This window comes from Olea europaea, unplaced genomic scaffold (genome assembly GCF_002742605.1).
Source record: "Olea europaea var. sylvestris unplaced genomic scaffold, O_europaea_v1 scaffold409, whole genome shotgun sequence".
Lineage (NCBI taxonomy): Eukaryota > Viridiplantae > Streptophyta > Magnoliopsida > Lamiales > Oleaceae > Olea > Olea europaea.
In genome coordinates this window covers 161,310-186,483 of record NW_019260595.1, presented here as the reverse complement: position 1 = coordinate 186,483, position 25,174 = coordinate 161,310, and the positions used below count along the sequence as shown (strand labels likewise).

General features: G+C 34.5%; 1 protein-coding gene and 1 pseudogene across 3 annotated transcripts; both read right to left on the bottom strand.

Annotated features, from left to right (window-relative positions):
- Window positions 1–562: 562 nt before the first annotated feature.
- On the bottom strand, window positions 563–5,634 carry LOC111387561 (annotated as a pseudogene).
- Window positions 5,635–8,550: 2,916 nt separating this feature from the next.
- LOC111387562 (probable inactive purple acid phosphatase 27) lies at window positions 8,551–14,697 on the bottom strand. Of its 3 annotated transcripts, XM_023012133.1 has the most exons (12): window positions 14,313–14,696; window positions 13,619–13,710; window positions 13,411–13,480; window positions 13,190–13,312; window positions 12,585–12,677; window positions 12,069–12,198; window positions 11,145–11,226; window positions 10,922–11,054; window positions 10,354–10,559; window positions 10,128–10,253; window positions 9,236–9,545; window positions 8,551–9,023 (listed from the first exon to the last, which is right to left on the bottom strand). In XM_023012133.1, exons 1-12 carry the CDS (start codon window positions 14,511–14,513, stop codon window positions 8,718–8,720), a joined length of 1,872 nt encoding a protein of 623 aa, XP_022867901.1. In that variant the 5' UTR covers window positions 14,514–14,696; the 3' UTR covers window positions 8,551–8,717. The 3 variants fall into 3 exon arrangements, with proteins under 3 accessions (XP_022867901.1, XP_022867902.1, XP_022867903.1); XM_023012134.1 differs by lacking the exon at window positions 10,128–10,253 and having other exon boundaries at window positions 14,313–14,697; XM_023012135.1 differs by lacking the exon at window positions 14,313–14,696 and having other exon boundaries at window positions 13,411–13,450; window positions 13,615–13,688.
- Window positions 14,698–25,174: the final 10,477 nt, after the last annotated feature.

Sequence of the window (25,174 nt, the reverse complement as noted above, 5' to 3'; positions counted from 1 at the left end):
ATCTCTATTCCAATTCACCGTCGTAATTAGTTTCCATTTGTCCAAAAATCGACCACTCTAATACCACTTGATAAGTTCCTGTTCCTATGGCAGCTCAACACAGAATCAAAGAAACAATACGGAAGAAGATTCAATTCAAGAAGAATTCAACGGAATGTACATAGATTTATTTATGTTGACAGCAATTGGTAAATGAAAATTGTAATACAGCAATTCAATAACACTGTATAACTATATTGCTCTGTAATTAATAACAAGAACTAAAAGGTATTTGGTTTTTCGAGAGACCCAATTCTCACCCCAAGTCTATACTCAATTTCTGCTCCCTTTCCTCTCTGTTTGCCGAACTCTTTATAATGGTTATCTAACTAATTCTCCAGCTGCCTCTGTTACTTGCATGTGCTGCTAACTATCCCATTCATTTCCCTATTCTGCCATTGTTATTTTATTATGTGAGTTGGGATCTATCAGATTGATGTATAAAGCATGGACATTAATCTCTTACTAATTATATCTAATAAGTTGAAATGCATGAACTACTCAAAGTACCCAAATATGCTAATAGGGTTAATTTGGTTTGTTCTTCCAACAATATTCATACTCATGATCTGAGAATGATGAGAACTTGATAACAAAACCAAGCGCAATTAATATTACATGATGATTGAGCATAGCAAAATTGTCTTCTGACAACTAAACTTAATAGTCATAATCGAAAACTCTCACTGGTATGAGAGAAACGAAAACTTGATGACACGGCGTAATGAAATGAATACACATCACAACTTGACATACTCTACATTACTATGATGCCTTATTGCTCAAATATACCAACTAGAACTGTTCTGACGAACATCTTATCAATGGCTTCCTTTCAATAACATGTAAGGGTCAAGTCGCTGAAGTGGTAGCTTCACAGCTGTCGTGCACACAGGCTAAGACATCTTTGTAATCCCTTGAGATAGTGAAAGAATCGTACACCTTTCCATCACTACTCTTCTTGTATTCAAAAAGAAGGGACGAGTGGTTAAATGCAGTTAATTTGACAAATCCAAAATCATAATCCTTATAGAGACTCCAAGCAGTTTCAAGGGGACTAAACTCTAACAAATGGCTCCCTCCTCCACCAACAACAGCGTGTATTGTCCCATTCACAGTGCCAGAGTAATGTGATATTTCAGAATTCACACACTGATTCTGCACGAAAGGATCAACAAAGCTTGAATATGAGGCAAAATTCAAGATCCAGTCTATAGAAGCTAACTTACCTCTTAAATAAAGATATTTGACACAAACCTAACCAGAAAAGGAAAAAATAAATAAATAATCCTAGAGCATATGGACACAGGGTTACGACACATTAAAAAACAGTATTGCATAGTATAATAGAAGATATTTAACTTCTATTTTGTCATTAATTCTATCTAGTGCAATCCAGCCTAGCATTCTAAACATGCTACAAGGATTTACCTGGTAAATTGGGCAAATTCTTTCGTAATTGTGGACATGGCCAAAGAATGCAATGTCCACCTTGTACTTTTGCCAAAGCTTTTCTAAGCTTTCCCTTTCCATGGGCTCTTCAAATGAACCTTCCAATCCGTACCAATCATTAGAAGAATAACCAAGGACCCTATGAGCAGCAAAGATCAACCAAGGTTGTTTTCGCCTGTCTGCTTGCGCAAGGCAACGTTCGATAAACCTGTACTGTTCAGTCCCCTCTCTCCAATCATGCTCAGTATCGGCTATGCAGAAGTGGAACATACCGTAATCTGTTGAGTACCTGTAAAATAAGTATACGAGTCATTTTTTGACATCGGATGTGATTAACGTGCAAGATGCAACCCCAACAAGAAGTAATCATTTTCCAAACTCTAGTATTTTGCTTGGTAAATAAATTATTAGTTACCAAAACCTGGCTCTATTTTCTGCGGGAACGTAGAACATGGTCTCAGCTAGCACACCACATTCACCACCAGAATCAGGAGTGTCATAAAAGGATCCTGAACCAGGCCAATCACGCTCGTGATTGCCACTGTATAATGAATTGTTATTACACACTTTGAATATTTGGCATAGAGAAAATGCTATTAATGTGCTATTAAAAGATAAACCTTGCAATCATATAAGGGACAGTTGATGCTATGGGTTCCACCTGAGCTGTGAATTGGTCCCATTGTGAGATGTAGCCATTTGCATGTGGGAGATCTCCTATATGCATAACTATGTCAAAGTTCTTGAGATCCTTAATGAGTTGATCAGTGGTATTCAAAGAGCCAGGTTGATAATCGCTATACTCATTTGAACCATCACGTTCCGCCTGAAAAATCATCTCACTAAATTAAGGATCTGAGCAAACAATGAGTTCTCAGCATTAGATACCAAGATTTGATGGAAATGTATAGTTCATGATAATCACACGACAGCTAAAGATATCAAATAAATATTTAGACCTGGTTTCTCGCAAGCAACTCCATAATCATTTCATTTGATTCAAATCTTTTCAAATTCTTTGAATGGTATACACTCTTTCTATCTTAGTTCTCTAAATTTTTCCAGTTGGAATATAAGAGACGCATGCTTTTTTTTTTTTTTCAAATTAATTCTCAATATACCTTCCCCATGTCACCAAATATTATAACACGTTGCAGTGAGTCTTGTCCTGGATATGGAGACGATCTGAACGAGTACATCTTGCTCCAAAACAATGGAGCCATTAGTTAACAGGTGACCCAACCTATACGTATGTCTGGAAAAAAATTCATGGTAGCGTCAGTCAAGAATTTCAAAATAATTGGTGCTTACAGAAATTTATGTATTTCTAAAACATCGAACCTTAGGAAACTTACTTAATATTTGGCCACAAATCCTTTAAGTGACTCATATGTATGAAACCAGGATCACGCCAGCCAACTGTACTTGCAGGTGGACCTACAAACCAATTTTAGGATCCTTCTCAGATGCAGTCCGTTAACAATATTGTTTTATGTTTAATAAATGTATATGAAAAGGAGACCATCTTATAGATTTAATTAACATTCGTTCTTTAACATTAAACTAAGAGACAAAATGCTGTAGATTCAGAGAGAAAACATAGCCAACAACAGAAAAGACCATGATATTTGAAGTATGAAATCTTCATATAGAATTGGACAAAAAACTTTCTATGAAATTGGAAATGTCTATCCGTTTGCAGTTTTGGGTGTATTATCAGTGTCGGCCCTAACTATAAGTGGGGTAGGCGATTGCTTAAGGCCGCACTTCGGTGAGGGCCCCAAAAAATTATTATTTTTTATTTTACTTGTATTTTTACATATATATATGGTCCCATATTTGAAATTGGTCTAAGGCCCCCAAAAACTCAGGTTAACCTTGTGTATTATGTATTGAAACCTAACTTAATTCCCATAAAGAAAATATTTCAAGCTAAGGTATTTATTGATCCAATAATTTATATTCCTATCCAACAAACATAACTTCTAAATCCAACAAAATCTAATAAGAAAAATTCTTCACAAGTATCATCAGTCGAGCAACCAAACAATACCCTCATAAGCCAGAACTTGTGAGTAGTTAAAGTATGCCTTATGAACTTGTTTACCCATTTTTTATACCTTTAACCAATTCCGAGTTCATAGAATCCCTTTTTTGTCTAAATTTGTAACACAATATGGTAGCAAGAACTTGGTCATAGAAGTTAAATCATACCGCACATGCTGTTTTGCTCAAATGTTAATGTTCCAGCCGGTGAGCGCTTTTGCTCTTTACCCTTCCAACCCCATTCCACGAAAGGAATGGCTTCCTCTATATTATAGCCACTAGTCCATGTTACTGTCATCTGCAAAGTGTAATTCAGGTGAAAAAAGAAGAAAAAGAAAATTAATAGTTCAGTTCTGCAAGAGAGTAAGGTCTATTTAAGACATTAATGGCATGTTTGGGTGCAATATTGGATATGGCTCGGCAGAAGAATAAACAAAACTTTAGCTTCCTTTTTTGTTTCTCAACAAAACTATCCAATTCTCCAAGCAAACATGCTCTAAGTGTTAGAAGGACAAAATATGCAATTACATCAAATTAGGATTAAAAAATTTGTAATCGACCAACAAAAGCTTTTAAGACAGAAGCAAATCTAAGGTAACAAACAAAGATTCATGTTCAAGTCAAGATTGAGCTATACAGGATGAAATAACACATTAAAACATAATTATTGACTAACATCAATCCGAATAACTTACTTCATTCCAAGATTTCCCATGAGCAAGACGAGGGTAAACTGGCGCTTTAGGATTTGCAAAAGCTATGGAATTTGTTATTGCTTTGAGTTTTGGCTGCAATGGAATTAGGAAACAGGATAAAAACAAACATAAGCAAAATATATCAGCATGAATACGAAGAGAACATAAGCTATCTTTAGTTTGTTGTGTCCGAGTTAAATCTGGCTAAGTTGGACGAAGGAGTTAATGGTAAAATGAATTTGAACTGCAATGATCATTTCTATCTCCAGTTATTGTGATGTATTTTTTATATCATCAAAGCAATACTAACAAAAAGTGAAAAGAACTCGAGAATAACAGAAAAAAATGACTACATACATTTGACAATCCACCTGCAAACAACGCAAAGGAGAAATCTTCTCGCTGATTGATCAACTGGAACCTTACTGAAGCGTTCTTAGTTGTTGTGTAATCAGGATTCGAGTGATTTGCATACTTGTACTGTAAGAATCCCGTTACAAGACATCAGTTAGAGAAAGCAAAAAACATGTTACATTTTCTGAATCTTTAGTATTATGGCTTGTTTTGTACACACCTTTATTGGGGCAGAGCATGTATATGGAGCTTGTACTTCACTGTTATTTTCCACTATACAATTCGATGCACTGTCAAGTTTCCCAACAGTTTTTAATCAACCATGTAAAACAATGCGAAGAATTCAAATTTCACAACTAATATATGCACGATCATGGTTCTTAACCGATTGCAGGGACAGAATACGCGAAAAACCGAGGCCAAAGGGTAAGTATTATAACACGGACAAACTAGAAATAGCCAGAAGGCTATAATAAAAGAGTAACAGGAGATTACTTGAATTTTGCTGGAGAAAAAACTCCAATCCAGTCATCATTAGAAGGTTCTTCATTTACAAAATCCACAACGACCCATGCAGTGTCTTCGCCCTGTTACCATGTCAAACAAAAACGTTGGCCTCTAACTATAATGCAAATTCAAAAACTCAGTGGGAACTTTTAGTTATCCGTAACCAAAAATTGCAAATAGATTTTCAAATTATAACTGAATTCAAGAAGCAATGCACTAGTGCAGTAAGTCATGATACTTTTATCGATTAATAACAAAAAGTTGCTTACTTTGAGTCCAAGAAGAAGAGGGCTGGCTTGAATGGAGGCAAAATCACTAAGAGCAAGTGTGGTTTTATGGATTGCAATCTTTGATAAAGGCTGTTCTCCTATCGCACCAGCTGAACTACCAACTACACTTCTCAAATGACCAAAAGCGTCAGTGCAGTGGAAGTTCACTAAGAGACCCAAAATCAACACCACCACCATTAAGAGGTTTTTCGTTGTATTTACTTTGGACGTAATGATTCAAGAGAGGATTTTCCTCTATTTATTAGTGGAGATTTCCCTTTCTTTGCTGGACGAATTGTTTTATATATTTGTTTATAGCTTATGATTGCATATTGAAATCAAGAAATTAGCTCAATCCCGATTAGTCAATCGATTATTTAAATATGAGTAACTGTGAATTCACAGAAAGGTGAAGAAATGAAGAAAAATATTTACCTAGAGCTACTTTTAGGGGTAAAATGCAGGCGGCCTATGGTCTGGTTGGTCCAATGCAAAGAATCAAGAAGGTTTTACTATTTGTATGCCGGAGGCCCCCACAATAGGGGGCCACGCCCAATAAAAAATCACGAACCCTCCTATTGTGAGAAGACTATATACCCAGACGTACACATAGCAAAACCCAAATAAGAATCGGGTAAATTTCATTTGCCATTACTGAACTTTCATATATATATATATATATATAGTTGTTAAACTTAATTTGTCTCATTTGTGCTAATAAGCATCAATTAAGTTTAAAAATTCACCAATCTGTCACATGTTGTCTATCGTCAACAAATATGGACAAGGAATCGTACACGAGTGTAAGTGAGCCTTCGTGTTTAAGTGATATTCTGTGTTGTCAATAAATGTTGACAAGGAATCCAGAGCGAACTTAGAAGTAAGTTGGTGAACATTAATAGCGTGAAGTCTTATACGTGACCTCGAATATGAAAAGCGAGCCAAAATACTTTATCAAATATATATGGTCTAAATTAGAATAAAACGTAAAGAAATAACTACCGTTAGTCCTACTGATGATTAACTACCATGTGTCGTTAGTAGAAAGGACTCTATAACCTTCAAAATCTCATTACAAGTCTATAAATAAGGGTGGCTAGGAGACAATTGAGATATGCAAAATTTAGTAACTTCATCCCGAACAGTCATTTCTCTTATTGCTCATATTTGAATATTAGATCAGAGAGTTAGGAGGAAAAGTCCTAATCAGGTGAGAGAAATTAGTATTTTACAGTCAACATCGAAAGTCCTAATCAGGTGAGAGAAATTAGTATTTTACAGTCAACATCGTCTTTCAAGTTGATAAAAATTACTTAATTACTTTATATCGTATCAGACATCTTTCATGTAAAAGCTACGTGGCATTCTAACTTACCACTATGCTACATCATAAAATTGTTAAGATAAAAAGCAACCTATTGAACTTTAAATCTAAAGAATCGCTGTAACCTTCATTTTAATGCATTTACGGTGGAAGATCGGTTACGATATGACTGTCGCTAAGCAATTTCTGTTAATTTGGTGCAAGGGAATGAGACAAAGTGGTGAATTTTGAAACAAATTGAAATTTTAAAATCCAATCAAGACAAATTATAATTTTAGTGATTTACTTGTGAGTTTGCTGAAAGTTGGGCGACCTTGGATAAATTTACCTGATAAAAATAATTTACCCTTGTATTTATATTGCATTGTTAGTCAAAACAAAAGGTTTAGCTTATCCTTTTCAGATAAATCTACCCCATAAATAATTTTTGCACTATAGCTTTCAATAATTGAGTTAAACGTGTGATTAAATAGGAATATAAAATTAAGGGAATAATAATATATTCCCTACGCATCTCCACTAAACTCTATGATTGAAGTCAAAGGAAAGATCACATCTTCATTTTGGCATTTTCATGTGGAAGATGGTAATGTCATTAATTCTTTATTGATCAAATTTAAAAATAATTTACTTAATTAATTTTTTTTTTTAACCCTATTGTTAAAATATGTTACATTTTTTACTTTGATCCATATAGCTGATGAAGTAGGTGAGCTCACGTTTGCAGCTGACTCAAGGTCGATAGAATGTCGAGTACAATATGTGATTACCACTGTGCTAATCACATATTTCAGGATGTATTATGTACTTGTGGTTAGGTTCTTGGTATAGTTATGAAGTATCCATGGCAGACTTCATAATTCATCTTTCGAATTAAGGAATCATTAGACAATGAGTTCAAAATAACGAGCCAAAGATGACTGTCAGAAGTTGTTTTATTAATTCAACTTTTTTTCTTTTATTCTAACTTGGCGTCACCTCTTTCGAATTATACCAAGCTTCATCAGAATAGAAACTTGGTACCATTTCGAAGTTTTTATTCGAACTTCGCAACTCATTGTAGATTGAGAAAAACATTAAACAATGATTACATCACTCTGCTGGATGAAAAATATCAAATGCAACGATATAAAAATGTTTGGTATATGAAGTGACGATCTGGTAGATATCTTTCATGCGTGGATGATTATTATAGGAGATTCTTAAAAAAGAGCCAAAGATGACGGTTAGAAATGAATTTAATAATCTAACTTATTATCTTCTAATTTCCATCATAGCATCATCATTTTTGATTATTTTAAAATACATTCTTCACTTCTCGGTGTAAGATCTTGGTACCTATTTGAAGTATTCATAGCACTTCACAAAGCATCTTTCGAATTTATAAATTGTGAAACATATATTCAACTCTATTTTTAACCGTGTAACACAAGCCTAAACGCCACAAAGCTAGCTCCTTTCTCTTTTTCTTTTTTACAAAAATTCTGTCCAAAATTTTTTATTCTTTTTGAGGTCAAATAAACTAATTTGACAAAAAGAATCATTACTAATGGTCTAAGGATAATTAAAGTAATAATAAATATGGAGAAACATCATATTGCGACTTTGTTTTGTTTAGAGTCCTAGACAAAGCCGTAAGATTTGAGGCTTGAAGTTGCCGTCTTGCCGAATCCTGCACCTTTTAGAACTTTCGAAAAACCATTAATCACTCGTTGTGGAACATGAACTCCACTGCCACCTAGAGTGGAGTTGATCACCATTGGTGATACATAGCATTACTCTAATTTCAGAGACCATATTTAGTGGACAAAATAAACTTTCAAGGAACAATTTGCAATTTTACCCAAACTTTAGTGACCAAATGTGAAATTAACCCACAATTAAACATTTGGCAACTTAACATTATAGTCTAATGTCTTTTTTTTTCCCACAATCTGTAACTTAATCACTACAATGCCTTATTTCACGAAAAAACAAGAAATTGTCCTATGGAACAATATCAATGGGTTCCTTCCAGTAAATATGTGTTGTTCAAGTTGCTAAAGTGGTTGCTTCACAGCCGTCATGCACACAAGCTAAAACATCTTTGTAGTCTCTTGAGATAGTGAAAGAATCATACACCTTTCCATCACTGCTCTTCTTGTATTCGAAAAGAAGGGACGAGTGGTTAAATGCTGTCAATTTGACAAAACCAAAATCATAATCCCGGTACAGACTCCAACTAGGGATAACCGAACTGAACTCCGACAAATGGCTCCCTCCTCCACCAACAACGACATGTATTGTCCCATTCACAATGCCTGAGTAGTGTGATCTTTCCGAGTTCACGCATTGATTCTGCAGAAAAAAATTAAAAAAGTTTCAAGTGGGAAAAGTGCAAGAAATCGGTCCATAAAAGTTAATCTAGTCACTTGAAGATATTTTATGCAAAATTAACAAGGAAAAATAGTCTAGAGCATGTAGAACAGCAACATTTCAACTTATTTTTCTTCACTAATCCTATCCAGCAAGTAGAACAGCAACATTTCAAACATGCCAGAGAGGTTTACCTGGTAAATTGGGCAAGTTCTTTCATAATTGTGGACATGGCCAAAGAACGCAATGTCAACCTTGTACTTTTGCCAGAGCTTTTGCAAGCTTTCCCTTCCCATTGGCTCTTCAAATGAGCCTTCTAATCCATACCATTTATTAGAAGAATATCCAAGGACCCTATGAGCAGCAAAGATTAACCAAGGCTGTTTTCGCCTATCTGCTGATGCAAGGCAACCTTCAATAAACTTGTACTGCTCGGATCCCTCTCTCCAATCATGCTCAGTATCTGCTATGCAGAAGTGAAACATACCATAATCTGTTGAGTACCTGTGAACGAGTATATATGTCATTTTTCAATTTACATAGAAGACACAGTCCCAATAACAAACTATGTAAAGTTTTACTACTAAAAAAGGAACTCCATAGCCTTAGAAGAAAATATTTAAATCCATTTAGCAAGCTACTTTTCTTGATATACTGTGGAGCCTAACTACATTGTAAATTTTCCCTGCTAAGGGTTTTCCGAGCAAAGACATCGTGGTTAACTCTTTATCCAACAGTATATTGGGTGGTCTGATTAGTTCTCCCTAATATTCATATCAAAAAGTATTTTAAGAAGAAGATGGGGAGAGAGCATTTTTGGGTGGACAAAACTAAGAGGTGTATGACAAATCTTATTATCTCCTCCTTTGTTATAGTGAAAAATCTATGCAAAAAGTAGATGTAGCTCAAATACTGAGGCGAAGTATTATAAATCTGAAACTGCAACAATAAGTAGATGTAGCTCCTATGGCTAGCATTTCTTTACATACAAGAAGAGTCAAATTATTATGATCAAGATAAAACAGGGCTCAGAAGATAAAAATCAGCTTTCCAACTTTTTACTTTAGAAAAGAATAAATCAGTCACCAAAACTTGGCTCTATTCTCTGCAGGAACGTAGAACATAGTCTCTGCTAGCACACCACATTCACCACCAGAGTCTGGAGTGTCATAAAAGGATCCTGTCCCAGGCCAATCACGCTCATGATTGCCACTGTGGAACAAGTTGATATGTAACATTGTAAAAATTTGGCCATGATAAAAAGTTATATCAAAAAATACGAAATGCATTATCACATGATATATGAACACACCTTGCAATCATATAAGGCACAGTTGATGCTATGGGTTCCACCTGTGCCGTGAATTGGTCCCATTGTGAGATATAGCCATTTGAATATGTGATGTCTCCTATATGGAAAACTATGTCAATGTTCTTTACATCCCGGATGAGTTGATCGGTGGTATTCAGAGAGCCGGGCTGATAATTGCTATATTCATTTGAACCGTCACGTTCTGCCTGAAAGTCATAGTATCTCATGTTAAATGCATTAAACACAGTCAAATAACTTATATACATAAAATAAGTGAACTACGTTAACGGTTTGAGCACCGGAAAATAATTTGGCAAGGACTTTCAACACACCTCAGCACTAGATGGCAAAGACACACTATTTTAGTTCATAATCATCACAACAGCTGAAGATGCCCTTAGTTAGTTAAACATTATTTCTCACAAGAAGCTCCATAATCTCTTCATTTGACTCGAATCTTTTCAGATTATTTGAATGGGGTAAAGTCTTTCTATCTTCTTTCAGTATTTCTAGTAGGGACAGAGAAAAGAAAGGATATACTTATTACAAAATTAATGATCAATATTACCTTCCCCATGTCACCAAATATTATAACTCGTTGCAGTGAGTCTTGTCCTGGATATGGGGACGATCTGAACGAATACATCTTGCTCCAAATGTAGGATCCATTTCTTAATAGGTGACCCAATTTGTAAGTATATCTGGAATTGCAGCAACAGTAGAGAATAACTATATTATTGATGCCTGCCAGAATTTTTTTCTTATAAAACACAGATGCTATGGAGACTTACACAGTATTTGGCCACAAATCCTTTAAGAAACTAGTATGTATGAAACCAGGGTCACGCCAGCCAACTGTACGTGCCGGTGAACCTACAGACCAATTTGAGTATTCTTATCAGATGCATTTCAGTCATCACATTGTTTTATGTTTACTAAAATCCATAGGTATCCTAAAAAAGAGACCACCTGATAGATTTGATTAACATTTGCTCTTTAAATTGAAACCAAGGGACAAGACATCAGTGGATTGAGAGAGAAAACATAGGTAAGAAAAAAAAGACCATGATTCTTTAATTTATTAAATCTTAATAAAACATTGGACATACAGCTCCAGTATGAAATTAAATTGCCTATTCATTCCAATTTTGAGTATATTTTACATTGCAACCCAAACGCTTGTACTATTCAGAAAAGGTTTTGGAGTTAAGATTGTTAGTGATTTAGTCCCTGTTTGGTGTGGCTTAAATAGTTGATAAAAACTTAGTTAAAGTAAAACTTAGTTAAAGTCAACAATTAATTTTCAACACACATTTCATAAACTTTTCAATTACACATTTCATTGACTTTAATCAAAATATACTAAAAACAAGATTTTTAGCTACACGAAAGAGGGGTTTTCCTGTCCAAAAAGCAAAACTTCCAGACGTAACAAAATCCGAAGAAGAAAATTATTCACAAGTATCATCAGTCAAGCAACCAAAAATACCTTCAAAAGTCCAAACTTTGGGGTAGTTAAATTATGCCTCATGAGCTAACTCACTCCATCTACCTTTAGCTAATTACAAGGTCATCTTCGAGAAAGAAAACTTGCATATATAATCTAGAATGCTTATTCTTCCAACACCCCCAACAATCATTGGAGACAGAAAACTTGACTATATAGCACATCAGCATATCTTAGCAAGAATGTGGTCATAAAAAGTAAATCATACCACACATGCTTTTACGCTCAAATGTTAATGTTCCCGCTGGTGAGCGCTTTTGTTTTTGACCCTTCCAACCCCATTCCACAAAAGGAATGGCTTCATCTATATTATAGCCACTTGTCCATGTTACTGTAATCTGCAAAGTGCAATTCAGATGAAGAAGTAGAAATCTAATAGTTCACTTTGCAGGAGAGTAAATTCTATTAAGACATTAATGGCAAGTTTGGTAAGGTAGATTAGACAATACTGAACAATATTAAATAAGAAAAAGAATTTGAAATTGTGTTGGTCATACTGTCCAGTATGATTTAATACTGCTTACTAAACTCAGTGAACGAAAGAGAACAATGCAATAAAATGAGGGCTAAAAGTATCTAGTTGACCGATCCAAATTTTTTAAGGTAGAGGCAAATGTAACTTCCATAAGGTAACGGACAAAGATTCATGTCCAAGTTCAATTTTAGCTACATGATGACATAAACCATTAAAAAATAAATATTGGCAAACATCAAGATAACTTACTTCATCCCAAGATTTCCCTTGAGCAAGGCGAGGATAAAGTGGTGCTTTAGGATTTGCAAAAGCTATGGAATTTGATACTGCTACAAGTTTAGGCTGCAATGGAATGCTATGGCTTTAGTTCATGTGAGAGTGCTATCAAAATACTTACAAACAAACAACATTGAAATAATGATAAGAAGATGAACCAGCATGGAATACAAAAAGAACGTAAGATAATTTTAGTCCACCGAGAGTGAGGTAAATGATAGCCCAAGCAACCAGCATTTCAATACTGTTTTTATATTATTGTGAATTTTAAATATGGGTAAGTTATCTGAAGATTTAAAGATTTCAATGAATTTGAACTATGATTATCATTTTAAAGAAAAGTTACTGATGCATTTTTAGAATAACAGAAATTTTCACAGATATTCAAACAATATATATAGAAACCAATTTGATATGTAATTTTCTTAAGTTTACATCAGTTCCAAACTAATTATTTCCAAACGCAAATTTATAAAGATCTAGAAATAGATGTAAACTACCAGAAGGATACAGTGGCAAGTTATATTCAGAAAGTGAAAAAATCACAAGATTTAACAGAAAAAAGTGACTTCACTTACATTTGATAATCCACCTGCAAACAATGCAAAGGAGAAATCTTCACGCTGATTGATTAACTGGAACTTTAAAGAAGCTTTCCCAGTCTTCATATAATGGGACTCGGAGAAATTTGCAAATTTGTACTGCAATGATTATATACATGCAATTTGACATCCGTTAGTAAAGGCAAAAAAATCTCACATTTTCTGATTCTTAATATTAAAACTAGTTGTGCACACACCTTTATAGGGGATGAGCATATATATGGAGCTTGATCTTTTCTGTTATTTTCATCGTAACAATTTGATGCGCTGACAATTCCCGACATTTGTTCATCATTGATACAAGAAAAATGCATAGAGTTTCAAAATTTCAATGCATAATCTTTGATAACACAGACCAACTAGAAATAGCCAGAATGCTAAAATAAATCTACAACTGGAGCTTACTTGAATTTTGCTGGAGAAAAAACTCCAATCCAATCATCATCACCAGGTTTGTCATTTTCAAAATCCACATCGACCCATTCAGTGTCCTCGCCCTGTTACCAAATCATAAACAAAAACATCATTTCCCCCATAGACCTGAAGGAGTAAGGATTGGCCTCTATTTTTATGCAAAATCATTAAGAAAGAAATAGCTTTTCTATTAACTCACTAACAAATCGCTTTTACAGGAATGGGGCCGCTTGAAGTCAAAAACTCAGGGCGAACTTTTAGTTCCCTTTTAACAAAAAAATTGCATAGTTGATTTTCGAATTTTAACTAAACACAATTAGTAATGCACTTAGGAAGGAAATCATGATCCTATTATGGATTAAATCCTAATCCCTACTTTCTAATGAAACAAGAAAATAAACAAATTACAAGTAGAATTATAGTAGCAAATTTTCTTCACAACTCACTTGCACCCAAAAACCGCCTCTAAAAGATCCTTTACATGTGTAGGAATATTATGTCAATACAGCAAGATTAATGGCCACACAGTCCAACAGATACTAGTTTACAATTCTGAAACTTTTAAAAAAGCAAAGAGCCAACACACAAAATGAGAAAAACAAAAACCACAACTTAATTGGCAAACGCAAAAGAACAGAGAGATTATGTGAGATGAAACCCATGTGAATAGCAGAAATTTACTTACTTTTATGCCAAGAAGAAGAGGGGTGGCTTTAATGGAAGCAGAATCCCGAAGAGCAAGTTTAGTTTTATGGATTGCAATCTTTGATAAAGGTTGTTCTCCAATAGCACCAGCTGAACTACCAACTACACTATTGAAATGACCAAATGCAGCAGCGCCATGGAAGATCACTAAGAGACCCAAAATAAAAAACACGTGCTTCATTGTTTGATTATTGGAGGTACAGATTCAAGCGACGAAGAGAATTATTGTGAATCTTTATTAATGTAAATTCCCGTTGTTTGCTGGAAATTTTGATTTATATATCTGTTTTTACAGATTGGATATTGAAATCTAGAACAGTTTTTGACTTCAGAGAAAGACTTCGAAGTGCAGCAGGAACCGGCCTCCGTTCCGGATAGTCCAACGCAAGGAATAAAAATTGGGTAAATTTCATCAGAGGTCACTGAATTTTCAAAAAAATCTATATTGACGTCAAATTTTAATTTTTCTCAATTGGACAAGTGAACTTCAATTTTATTTCAATTGTGTAACTAAACTTTAATTTAGCTTCAAATTTCATCAGTCACTCGTCATATTTTACTCTCTCAAATTGTCAAAATTGTTTAATTGATAGTTATTTAGCAATAGATCTTTCACATAATTGTTGTATCGCATCAACCTAACACTATCATATAAGAACAATGTTTGATGTACAATTATTTTGACAACAACACGCCACTTGATATGTTGTCATTGAACAATTTAAAAAATAATTTATCTTTTCAGCTAACATTTTTTTTCCACAAACAACATTGTTGACAATGTTGTACAAAAACATTGTACACATAGATTAATTCATAATATAAAAATTAAAAAAAATGCATCCTTTAATCTTTTAACTAAAAGATATAATCGTAACTCATGTTTTGCCATTTTTGTTTCAAAGTGCGACGTAATGTTTACAGAAGATCGATTTATCAACTAAGCAATTTATGTTAGTTTAGGAGACAAAAAGGTAACGAAATGTGACAAAGTGGTGGATTTTGAAACAAAGTGAGTTCAATGACTCAATTCAAACAAATTAAAGTTTAATGATTCAATTGTGACTTTTCTGAAAGTTCAATGTACTCAGATGAAATTTAACCTATTTTTGAACTTTACAACTTTCAATTAGTGTGTAAAGGGCTAAATTTTAAATTGCTATTCGCAGCAGCCGAGGGTGTCATTAAATAGAGTTATATAAAACTAAAGCAAAGAATAATAATATATTCCCTACGCATCTCGCCCCCAGAGCATATCTCCCAGTGGCAAAGGGGAGGGCGGATAAGGTTCAGCGCGGTAGTGTGCAGAGTTCGATTCCCCGCAAAGTGGAATTGACTTTGTTGCAAGCGGGAGTTATCATATGGGTTAACAGCCTTGGCCTATCCATATACTCTCCACCCTGGCTCCTGGGAGGCACATCCTGGGATTTACCTCCTCCACGATGGCCCAGGGCAGGGTCGGTGGGGGCCCTTAAGGTTGGGGTTCAACTTTTTTTTTTCCCTACGCATCTCTCTAATAATAAAAAACTTCAGTATTTCGGTTATCTAAGTTTGTACGCATGGACGAGATTAAGCTTCTGTTTGATTTTCATTTTTTGACCACAAAAATGAAAAATATGATCGTTATCCATCACATCAAGCCACTATATTTGACTTTATATATCTTGTACAGATCCCGTAACTACTATATTTTTCATTCTTATTTTTTAAAAAATGAATATCAAACGGAGCCTAAACGTTTTATTGAATCTAGAAACGTATTTTCGTACTTGAGTGCGTCACGGTATTTATGAAGACACAGCTCTTGATTGACTCGAATTTTAATAAATTTTAATTTGAGTCAAAATCAAATAATTAATATTAATCACATTTTCATGGGTCTCACAACTTTTCAAACATATATTTCAAAAATTTTTTTATAAAAATTTAATAAAAATCTAATTTTAATCTCCATCAAACACCATGTAATGTCTCAAGGAAAGCATTTTTGCATTATTGTACTCTATACAGTTAATCCAATTTTCGTACATAAGGAAAGCATTTTCGCATTATTGTACAAATCCTCATCAAGCTCTCAAAATGTCCAATTCTTTTCATCAAATACTTGAGTTCAGTTAGAATATTACTTTTATTATGAAATTCAAAGATGTTATAAATTAGAGAGAACAAAAGAGATAAATTAATAAATTTGTATGTATTATTTAGAAACAATGCCTTATATTTATACTGTCCAAAATAAGATTTATAATTGGAATAAAATGAATATTCTAGAATAGATAAAACTTATCTATTTATCATGATAATACTAAATAATCATTAATAATTATCTCATTATTTTACAATACCCCCCTTTGATGATTATTTGCACAATAAATGTACCATTTGAAACATTGTTTGACAAAAAAAATCAATTGGACAAAAATACCAATAATAAAAAAGAGAATAATTTGGAGTAATAAAATGCTATTTCCTTGAAACCTTATCAAAAAAATTCAGTGAGACAAATCTGATTGAAGGAAAAAAGAGTACAACTACTCCCTCTGATTTTAATAAATGAAAATTCTTGTATCAATTGATCCATGACTTGTACGTTTGGTCTTCAATATTACAATTTTTGGTGAAATATGTATCATGTTGTCTTGTACAATCATCAAGTAACACCATCTTCATAAGATATTTTATCAATCTTTGATGACTGTAATAACATGATGATTCGAAAAATATTTCTTATTAATTTCTACAAGAGTCTCATATATATCAAAATATTATTTTGAAGGTAAATATCTTGTATGTTACGGACATTCATCACACCAAAAGTATGCCTCTTTAATGAGACAATCTTTACTAATTAGTCAATTTTTATTTTGAGATTTTCACATTAGAATCGAATATATCACGCTTCAAGAGTGCCATGAATTTATCAAATATAATATTAACTAGTTGTTATTCCATGAATCAATTCAAAATGGATCATTTAAAGCTAGTGTATGATATTGTTGATTTATTTGGCGAGTAAATATATCTAAATAAATTATCTTTCGAACTTGTGTTTCGAATTGTCTTTTGTGATGATTTAAATAATGATGTATTTGTGTATTATTTCCAACTTTTTAATTTCTTCCCCTAATACCGAAAGAATTGTGCAATTAAATTGATAAGCAGTAAACCGATTTATGAAATAACACTCATTAAGGTTTGAGATATTATATATGTATCCAAACTACTCATTTATTCTCAGCATTCTTTACTTTCCATCCCAATACATTATAGTGTAGCAATTTTACATATATTGCACTATCAAATAGTATGATGAAAAAAATTAGGCATTGATCATGAGCTGATTATAACTGGGAAAACTACAATATTGGAATGATGCGTAATAACATTACCTAAATAAAAAATGGGAATAACTTCGTTCTCAATCAATTGGAGTCGTTAACAAACAATAATATTAAATCATTTATTGATGTATGAACTAACAATGATTAAAAACTTGAGATTTTAAATTTACTAGGATTAACAAGACACACCGTCTTGATTTTATAATCGAAAAATTATGCTCATTACTTGAGCAGTAGTTTTGCAAATTTCAAGCTGCTAACACCATGCAATCATCTAGTATTTATATCAAATATATTAGATACATATAATATGTAGATGGTCAACTTGGAGGATGATGATGTCACATTTATCATCCTAATTAATTTTCAAAAACATAAAAAATTCGATCCCTATTTTAGCTAGTGATGATTAATGATAAATTTCGATAAAGAGAACAATTAACATATATGAATTCATTAGGTCGAAGAATCTTCATGTTCTTTATTGACTGTCCATTGGATTCTCAATTCCACATCACGTTGATCCGATGATTATCTAATTGGTAGTGCCAAACAATAAAATAAAAATTGACCTTCCAATTTAACATAAGTATAATTCAATTATTTGATTTCAAAAAATATGATTAAATCTTACATAATCATATATCATTCAACTAATGAAACTAATCAATGCCCGGATGACATTAATTAAATGTTTTCCTTAAGGGATAGACATGCAATAATATTCTTTTACAATATTAACAATGTTGTACTATTTTAGGAGCACCGACAATAAAACATTAACTCTTCAAAATTATGTTTTCTAGTTGAATATTAATATTTGAGAAGATGTGCTTCTTCAAGAGCAACATATCAATTTTTTTTTTTGGAATATTAAAAATTATAATTCATGCTCTTCATGAGCAAATAATATTTTTTTCGGAATATTAATTACATTACTGTGCTACTTCAAGAGCAACAACAAAATATTCATTTTCAAATTATTTATGAAATTACCATATTTCAAGATAAGTGTAAAAATAACAGATCTATTTTACTATATCAAATAAATCCAATTGTGTTCAACAGTAAGTATAAATTATAATATTATATTATAATTCATATAAAAACAGACATGCTCATCTCTACAATATGGCATGAGAACAGCATAATTGATGCAAAAATAAAGCTCAACATATGGATAAAAGCTGATGATGGCATAAGAATATGTGTACATGGTAATAGGGAAATTTGATAGTCTAATAAGATAGGCCAAATTATGTACAGCAACATATTATAGAATTAAAGGCTAGAAAAAGTGTCTAGAATATTGCATTTGTGAATAGTAAGAGATTATGTATAGACTAACTTCTAACTAATTGATTTCAATTTTTAGATATTCATGCTAATAACATGTTATCAATTAGAGAAAGAAAGAGAGAACAAATGAGAGAAATCAATAACCTTTTACGTAGTATTAAAAATCAATGTCCTATATTTATACAATTGAAAGTAAGAGTTACAATTGGAATGTAATATATTTTATATGCTAGATAAGATTTATCTATGTATTATGATAATACTAAATAATCATCTCATTATTTTACCACAAAAGATTATTTTATTTATAATGATATTTATTCAGGCTAATATATTTTTAAATATGAATTGGATGTAAGAAATTGGCTCATCTTTGGCCCCATTTTCTAAAATTCATTTTTCCTCAAATTTATTTTCAATCACACTTTCATGAGACCTATAATTTTTCACGAGACCCATAATTTTTATTAATTTTTTTAATCATATATTTCGTCAACTTTTATCAAAATTTGCTAAAAATTTAAATTTTAACTAAACCAAACAGAAGCTTAACATCGTCAATTAGTTTAACATGTTAGAATTAAAGTACCGGGGGGACACCCATATTTGAATATAATCGGACCAAATTTGGCGTCTGAGTTTAGAACATATTCAAGTTAGTGTGTTACACATAGAGCTAATTCCAAAATTGACAGTCAATTGTTAATTTATTTATTTTTTTCTTTTTTCTTTTCACATCACCTCTAAGAGAGAGAAAAAGTAAGCGTACTTTGCTAAGAAGAGTAATGCTATGTAACACAAATTGATATTGTTGTACAGACTTGTTGGGCAGGAGAATAGCCCGTTGATGTGATGTTGCCATATCAACGATGCATTTATTGTTTATTTGGCTTCTTCCCAACACACCTCCCCCTAGATATAAATTATTTTCTTATTTTTGTCTTAATTTTCGAGATTATTATAGAATGTCAAACGAAGTCGAAATATTGCATTATTATTATCATTTTGAAGTACTTACGATCTAGTTTCCTGCATCATTATCAATCTACAAACCTACCAATAGTAGCAATAGCTATAGCCATCAAAGTAGGCAGTTTCAAACTAATGTTTTGATAATTTCAATAACATGTTAACTTCGAAAATTTCTTGGTAATTGTATGCTAGTTGAATTCATAAATCGTCTATATCATCTTGAATCTCGTTTTGAAAATTATATCATAGACATCAAGTAATCCAAACGGAGATCATTTTAATATCCAAAAAAAGAGACGTCTAACTCATCTTTTCTTTAAAAAAATTTCAATTATTTCATTAACATTTATTATTTTTATGCGACAACTTTTTCTATATAATTTATATCATTTAGTTAGAATACTTTTACATGGAATATAACGTCAAAAAATTTCAGATTGTTACACAAAATATAATAAAGTTCGAATTATATTTTTTCTTTTTAATCCATATTTTTTTTTTATTATTGTGTTCTTTCATCCTTTAAATACCTATCATAAAGCTCTTCGGGTCGTTACACAAATTTTCGTTAGTTACACCTTTCTGGATAAAGGGGGCCGGGGGGGAGGATCTTTCCTTCTTTCTGTCGTTATACATTTTTTTCTTTTTTCTTTTTAATCCACATTCTTTCATTTAAATAAGAGCTTTAAAGGATTATTTTTGAGGTCCAAACGATGTCCCTTTATGTTATTTTTGTTTCGCGCGGGTTAGTCGCTAACAATTAAAAGAGATCGGACGATTATGTAAGGGACAAATCTCTTGAGACAAAGTCTCAAAAAGGGGTGTTCTTTTATTGGCGATGGCTTTACAATTGGAAATTAAAAACAATGTGCCTTCAAGGGGCGCAAGTACACGAGTTACTGAAAGAAAAGTGTTTAAGTCTAAGCTAAAGAAATTAAAATTACATGTTCTCTGTTCGAGAGTTTTTGATTCCGTCCTTTGCTCTATGTTTTTTCTCCCTTTTATATTTCATAGACGATCTCTTTGTGATCAACCGCCTAAAAATCGCTTGAGCGTCCTATAACTGCCCACTTTCCTCGTAATGGCCAACTTGTCATGAAAACTGCCTTTTTAACTGCTGTCATTACTCTTCGTCGTTCAATCGGTTTCGATTGAATTCCTTGAATCGTAGAACGTGATAGTGCTATTTTAATAACTGCTTTGATAACTGCACTTCTTGATAAACACAACGCTTTATATTTGTTAAGACCTTGGGCGACTTGAAGGTTTGGGCGAGAATAGAGCAACAGCTCTGGGCGACTGTATGGCACACCATTCGCTCAGATTCTGGGCGACTTGCAAATTTGGGTGATGGCGTTACCGCGTTCTTGGGCCTCCCTATTTGGGCCATCATCTTGATTTGTTTGATTAGACTTCGTTCTTTGGGCTGTCTGATTTGGGGATCCTCCACTTGGGCTTCACTCCTTGGACCGTTCGATTTGGGCTGAATTTTTATGTGTCAACAATTACCCCCCAATATGGCAGAATTAATAATAATTATTAAATTTTGCCATATTCACTGTGTTTCCAGCAACATTCGAAATTCCCAAAAATTTCAATCATTGTTTTCTTCTATAACTTGAAAAGGTGCGTTGTTTTGCAAACCCTTATAACCCCCAAACACGCCATTTCACTGCACCATTAAATCACGCCTCAAATTTTTTGCGTCTCTCTCACGATTTACTGTTCATCTTTTGCTTCCCTGCTACGTAACCCTGAAAAACCTCGTTCCTTCTCAAATGGCTGCTTCACAATCTCAAGCTGGCGACTCCTTTAGTTTTGATGACTTTCAGAAACTTCTGAGTCGCCCATACATAACTCCGAGTTTTCTCGCGCCCGCCGATATCGAATGTAATGAGTTCTATTTGGGTCCTTTTCTTCAACAATGCAAAGGCAGTTCAACAGGCGGCGGTGGGTCAGCTGTTTCCTTGCACTCAAGGTCCTCCTTTTCTAAACTCTCTGCCGTTGGGGCCACTTCGCGAAAGATGTATTCGCACTTGGCCTAGATCTGATATAGCTTTTCGTAGGTGGCATGCTCGCCTTGTGGGTCATGGTCCTACTAAGACATTTTTTGATAGCACTAGGATTTTCGATTTGTTAGAAATCTCTATTCGCCCCCTACTTTTGATTCAGCACTCTTTTCGGTTGCTTTGAGTTTTTGGTCTTCCGAGTATAACACCTTTATTTTCCCTCTTAGCCCCATGTCTGTTACCTTAAGGGATGTTGGGGCCCTGGTGAATCTACCACCTTTGGGCGATACCATTTTTCCTGGTATCTTGGTTTCTGGTGGTGCTCCAAAGTTTGGTAAAAACTACACCGATTCTTATTCAAGCCTGCAAACCCTTCACAATCATTTGAGCGCCGAGCCTTCCCATACTGAGCGAGTGGCCTTCCTTCTAGTTTGGCTTTGTAAATATGTTTTGTGTGTACCAAGCATAAAGCCCTCCCTAAGTTACTTACCTATAGCGCACGAATTGGCACGTGGCAGGCCTTTGAATTTATGTTCTTTGTTTTTGGCTGCCCTTTATAGAGGCATGGCCTCTCTTCAAACTCAATTGAAGAATGGTGCATCTCCCACTGGTAGTGGACCTCTTTGGTTCACTCAACTGTGGTTGAGATCCTATTTTCCATTGCTTGGTGCTCCATCAATCTCTCGCTCCTCTGCTAGCTGTTATGGGTTAGCCGTGGAGCCCTTGGCTCTTGTAAATATGTCCAGAAGGGACATTTTTTCATTCTTTTATTCTTTGGACTCAATCTCTTCCTTTTTTCCTTTTTCTCCTTTTTTGACTCCAAATTATGTACATCCCCCCTCCACTATAGACAGCGCGAGCACCTCCCTACTCATTTGGATCCAGTTTTTAACCGGGAGGGAGCTATTTCATAATATCTTGACTAGGACCAATGCCAAGGCAGGGGTAGAAATTTATGCTCCTCAATTTTTTGCTCGCCAGCTTGGTTTCGGTCAAACTTGGCTTGTTCCTCCTTGCTATTCAAGGAACTTAATTGACCATTTTCATACTATCAATAAGGCGGAGGCAGAGGCTATAAATGCTCGCAATCTTCTTTTAACCAGCCATTTTTCATTAGCCCCTTTCAATTCTAGCCATGCCATTCACCCTCTTTTTGAACAACTCTGGCCGTCGGTGAAGCGCAGGTTATTTGCGACTGACGCCAATCGTGCCTTTCATTCATTAGACCAGCCGAGCATTTCTTCTCCTCCTCCTGTTTTGGTCACTCCTTTGTCTGTTCGGAGTCCTTCTCCTTCTCGTCGTACTAAACAGTCTGCTCGTCCATCTTCTTCTCTCCCTGCCAAGCTTACTACAGCCAAGAGTGCCCCAAGCCGCAAACGGTCAGCCTCAGCATCTCCCATTCTGGAGGATGATGTTGATGATGCCCCTCTTATCGTCAGGAGGAAGGTAATTAAATTGGTTTACTCACAAGCATACTTTTTCATACTTGAAACTTTTCTGTGTGCTGATGATTTTTTGGACTTCTTAGAAAAGTTCAGCCTCTCCTTCAAAGGCTTTGGCATCGACAGCTCCTGCTCCATCATCCTCTGCTGAGGCTACTTCATCCAAATCGGTTGATGAGGGGGCTACGCTTAAAGAGACATCTTCAGCCCCAGAGTCCTCATCACAACCTATGGATGAGCCACCTTCTTACCAGGGCGTCAACCCCCCAAACATTGAAGCAGAAGGTAATTCAGTCTTTTGATGTCTTACCTTTGCTTGTGCTGTTGGTTTCTGATTTGTTGCTCTTGAGTTTTGCAGATACTCCTATGAGTCCACCCGTTGTGGCAACATCTTCTCGCTCAGACAAGGGGAAGTCCTCGCCAATGGAGGAGTCGTTGGTGGCAAGCTTGGCTGAGGGCATGCCATCTTCCACGATTGTTGATGAGGTAATTTTTGCTCCACTTCTATTCTTATCTTGTTCGTTGTAGTGAGAATCTTTAATATTGGTGATTTTCTTTGCAGGATGCTGACAAGATTGTGCGTTCTATCCAAGACTTGTTCGCTTCCTGGGGACAGGTCAAGACATCTCGTCCTGCTCCATCTGATCGTCCTGCTGCTTCTTCAGAAGAAGATTTGAAGTTCCTCAAGCAGTCGATATTGGAGTACGTGTCTTTCATGGATATGGACATTGGTAGGGCTAGTGCTGCCAGACACAAGGGTAAACTTGAACATTTGAATGCGAAGTTGGAGCAAACACTGACACTTCCGTCGCTCAATCTTTCTGCCGATTTTAAAGCGACGTTGAAGGTTATCTACTCCGAGGTCCTTTCCTTGCTGGCCAAGAATGCTGAGCTAAAGGCCAAAAGTGCTCAATATCTTCTCACTGTTTCTGAAAAAGAGTCTTTGCGTCTGGAGATCAACAAGGCTGAGGATGAGTTGAAAGAGATCTCTTCCGAAGTCATGATTGAAGACTCTTTGATGGTTAGTTTGGCTGCTCAGATGAAGGAACTTCAAGCCAAAATGGACGATTGCAAGGCGAGAATGGCTGCTAAAAAATGCAACGTCTCCTAGGGAATTGAGCGAACTAAGTCCTTGGTTGAGCAGTACAAGAAGTTGGAAGTTGATGATGATGTCGTGGCCGAATTGAACATCACTTCCTCTCGGCAAAACGAGGACTGGGAAAAACTTAGGGAACGAATTCGTTCAGTGTGGGGTGGACTGTAATTAAGACATGTGATGTCTTTTTCTTTTGTAATTTGATTTTCCTTTTGTAAATTTTGTCCATCATCAATGAACATATATTTTAACTTCTTGTGCATTTATTTGACGTTTGTTTTTTAATCGTCAATTCTTCAAGCATTTAACTGCTTTGTGCTAAAAATCTTGTTCATTTTCTTTTGATATTTCCACCACTTTTCCCAAGACTTTGGGCTATTTAATTCCATTTACTAGGCAGAAATGTGGCTGTTCATATTCTGTCTCTTCATCTCCACCCCCTATAAATGCTTCGCATTTTCCATCTTCCATCTTTATCTTCATTTTCTTCTTCGAAACTAATTTGCTGCCATTGCTTGGCATTCTGAAAATCAATCTGATCTAAAATGGACTGTTTAGTCCTCGCCCATTTTATTATTTACCTTGATGTCACCTTTGGTGTGGGAGGTATAGGAAATATTTTCTGGCCAGCAGCGAAGTTTTTACCATCAAAGTTCTTCCCATCGTCTCTTTGTCCTTTACAA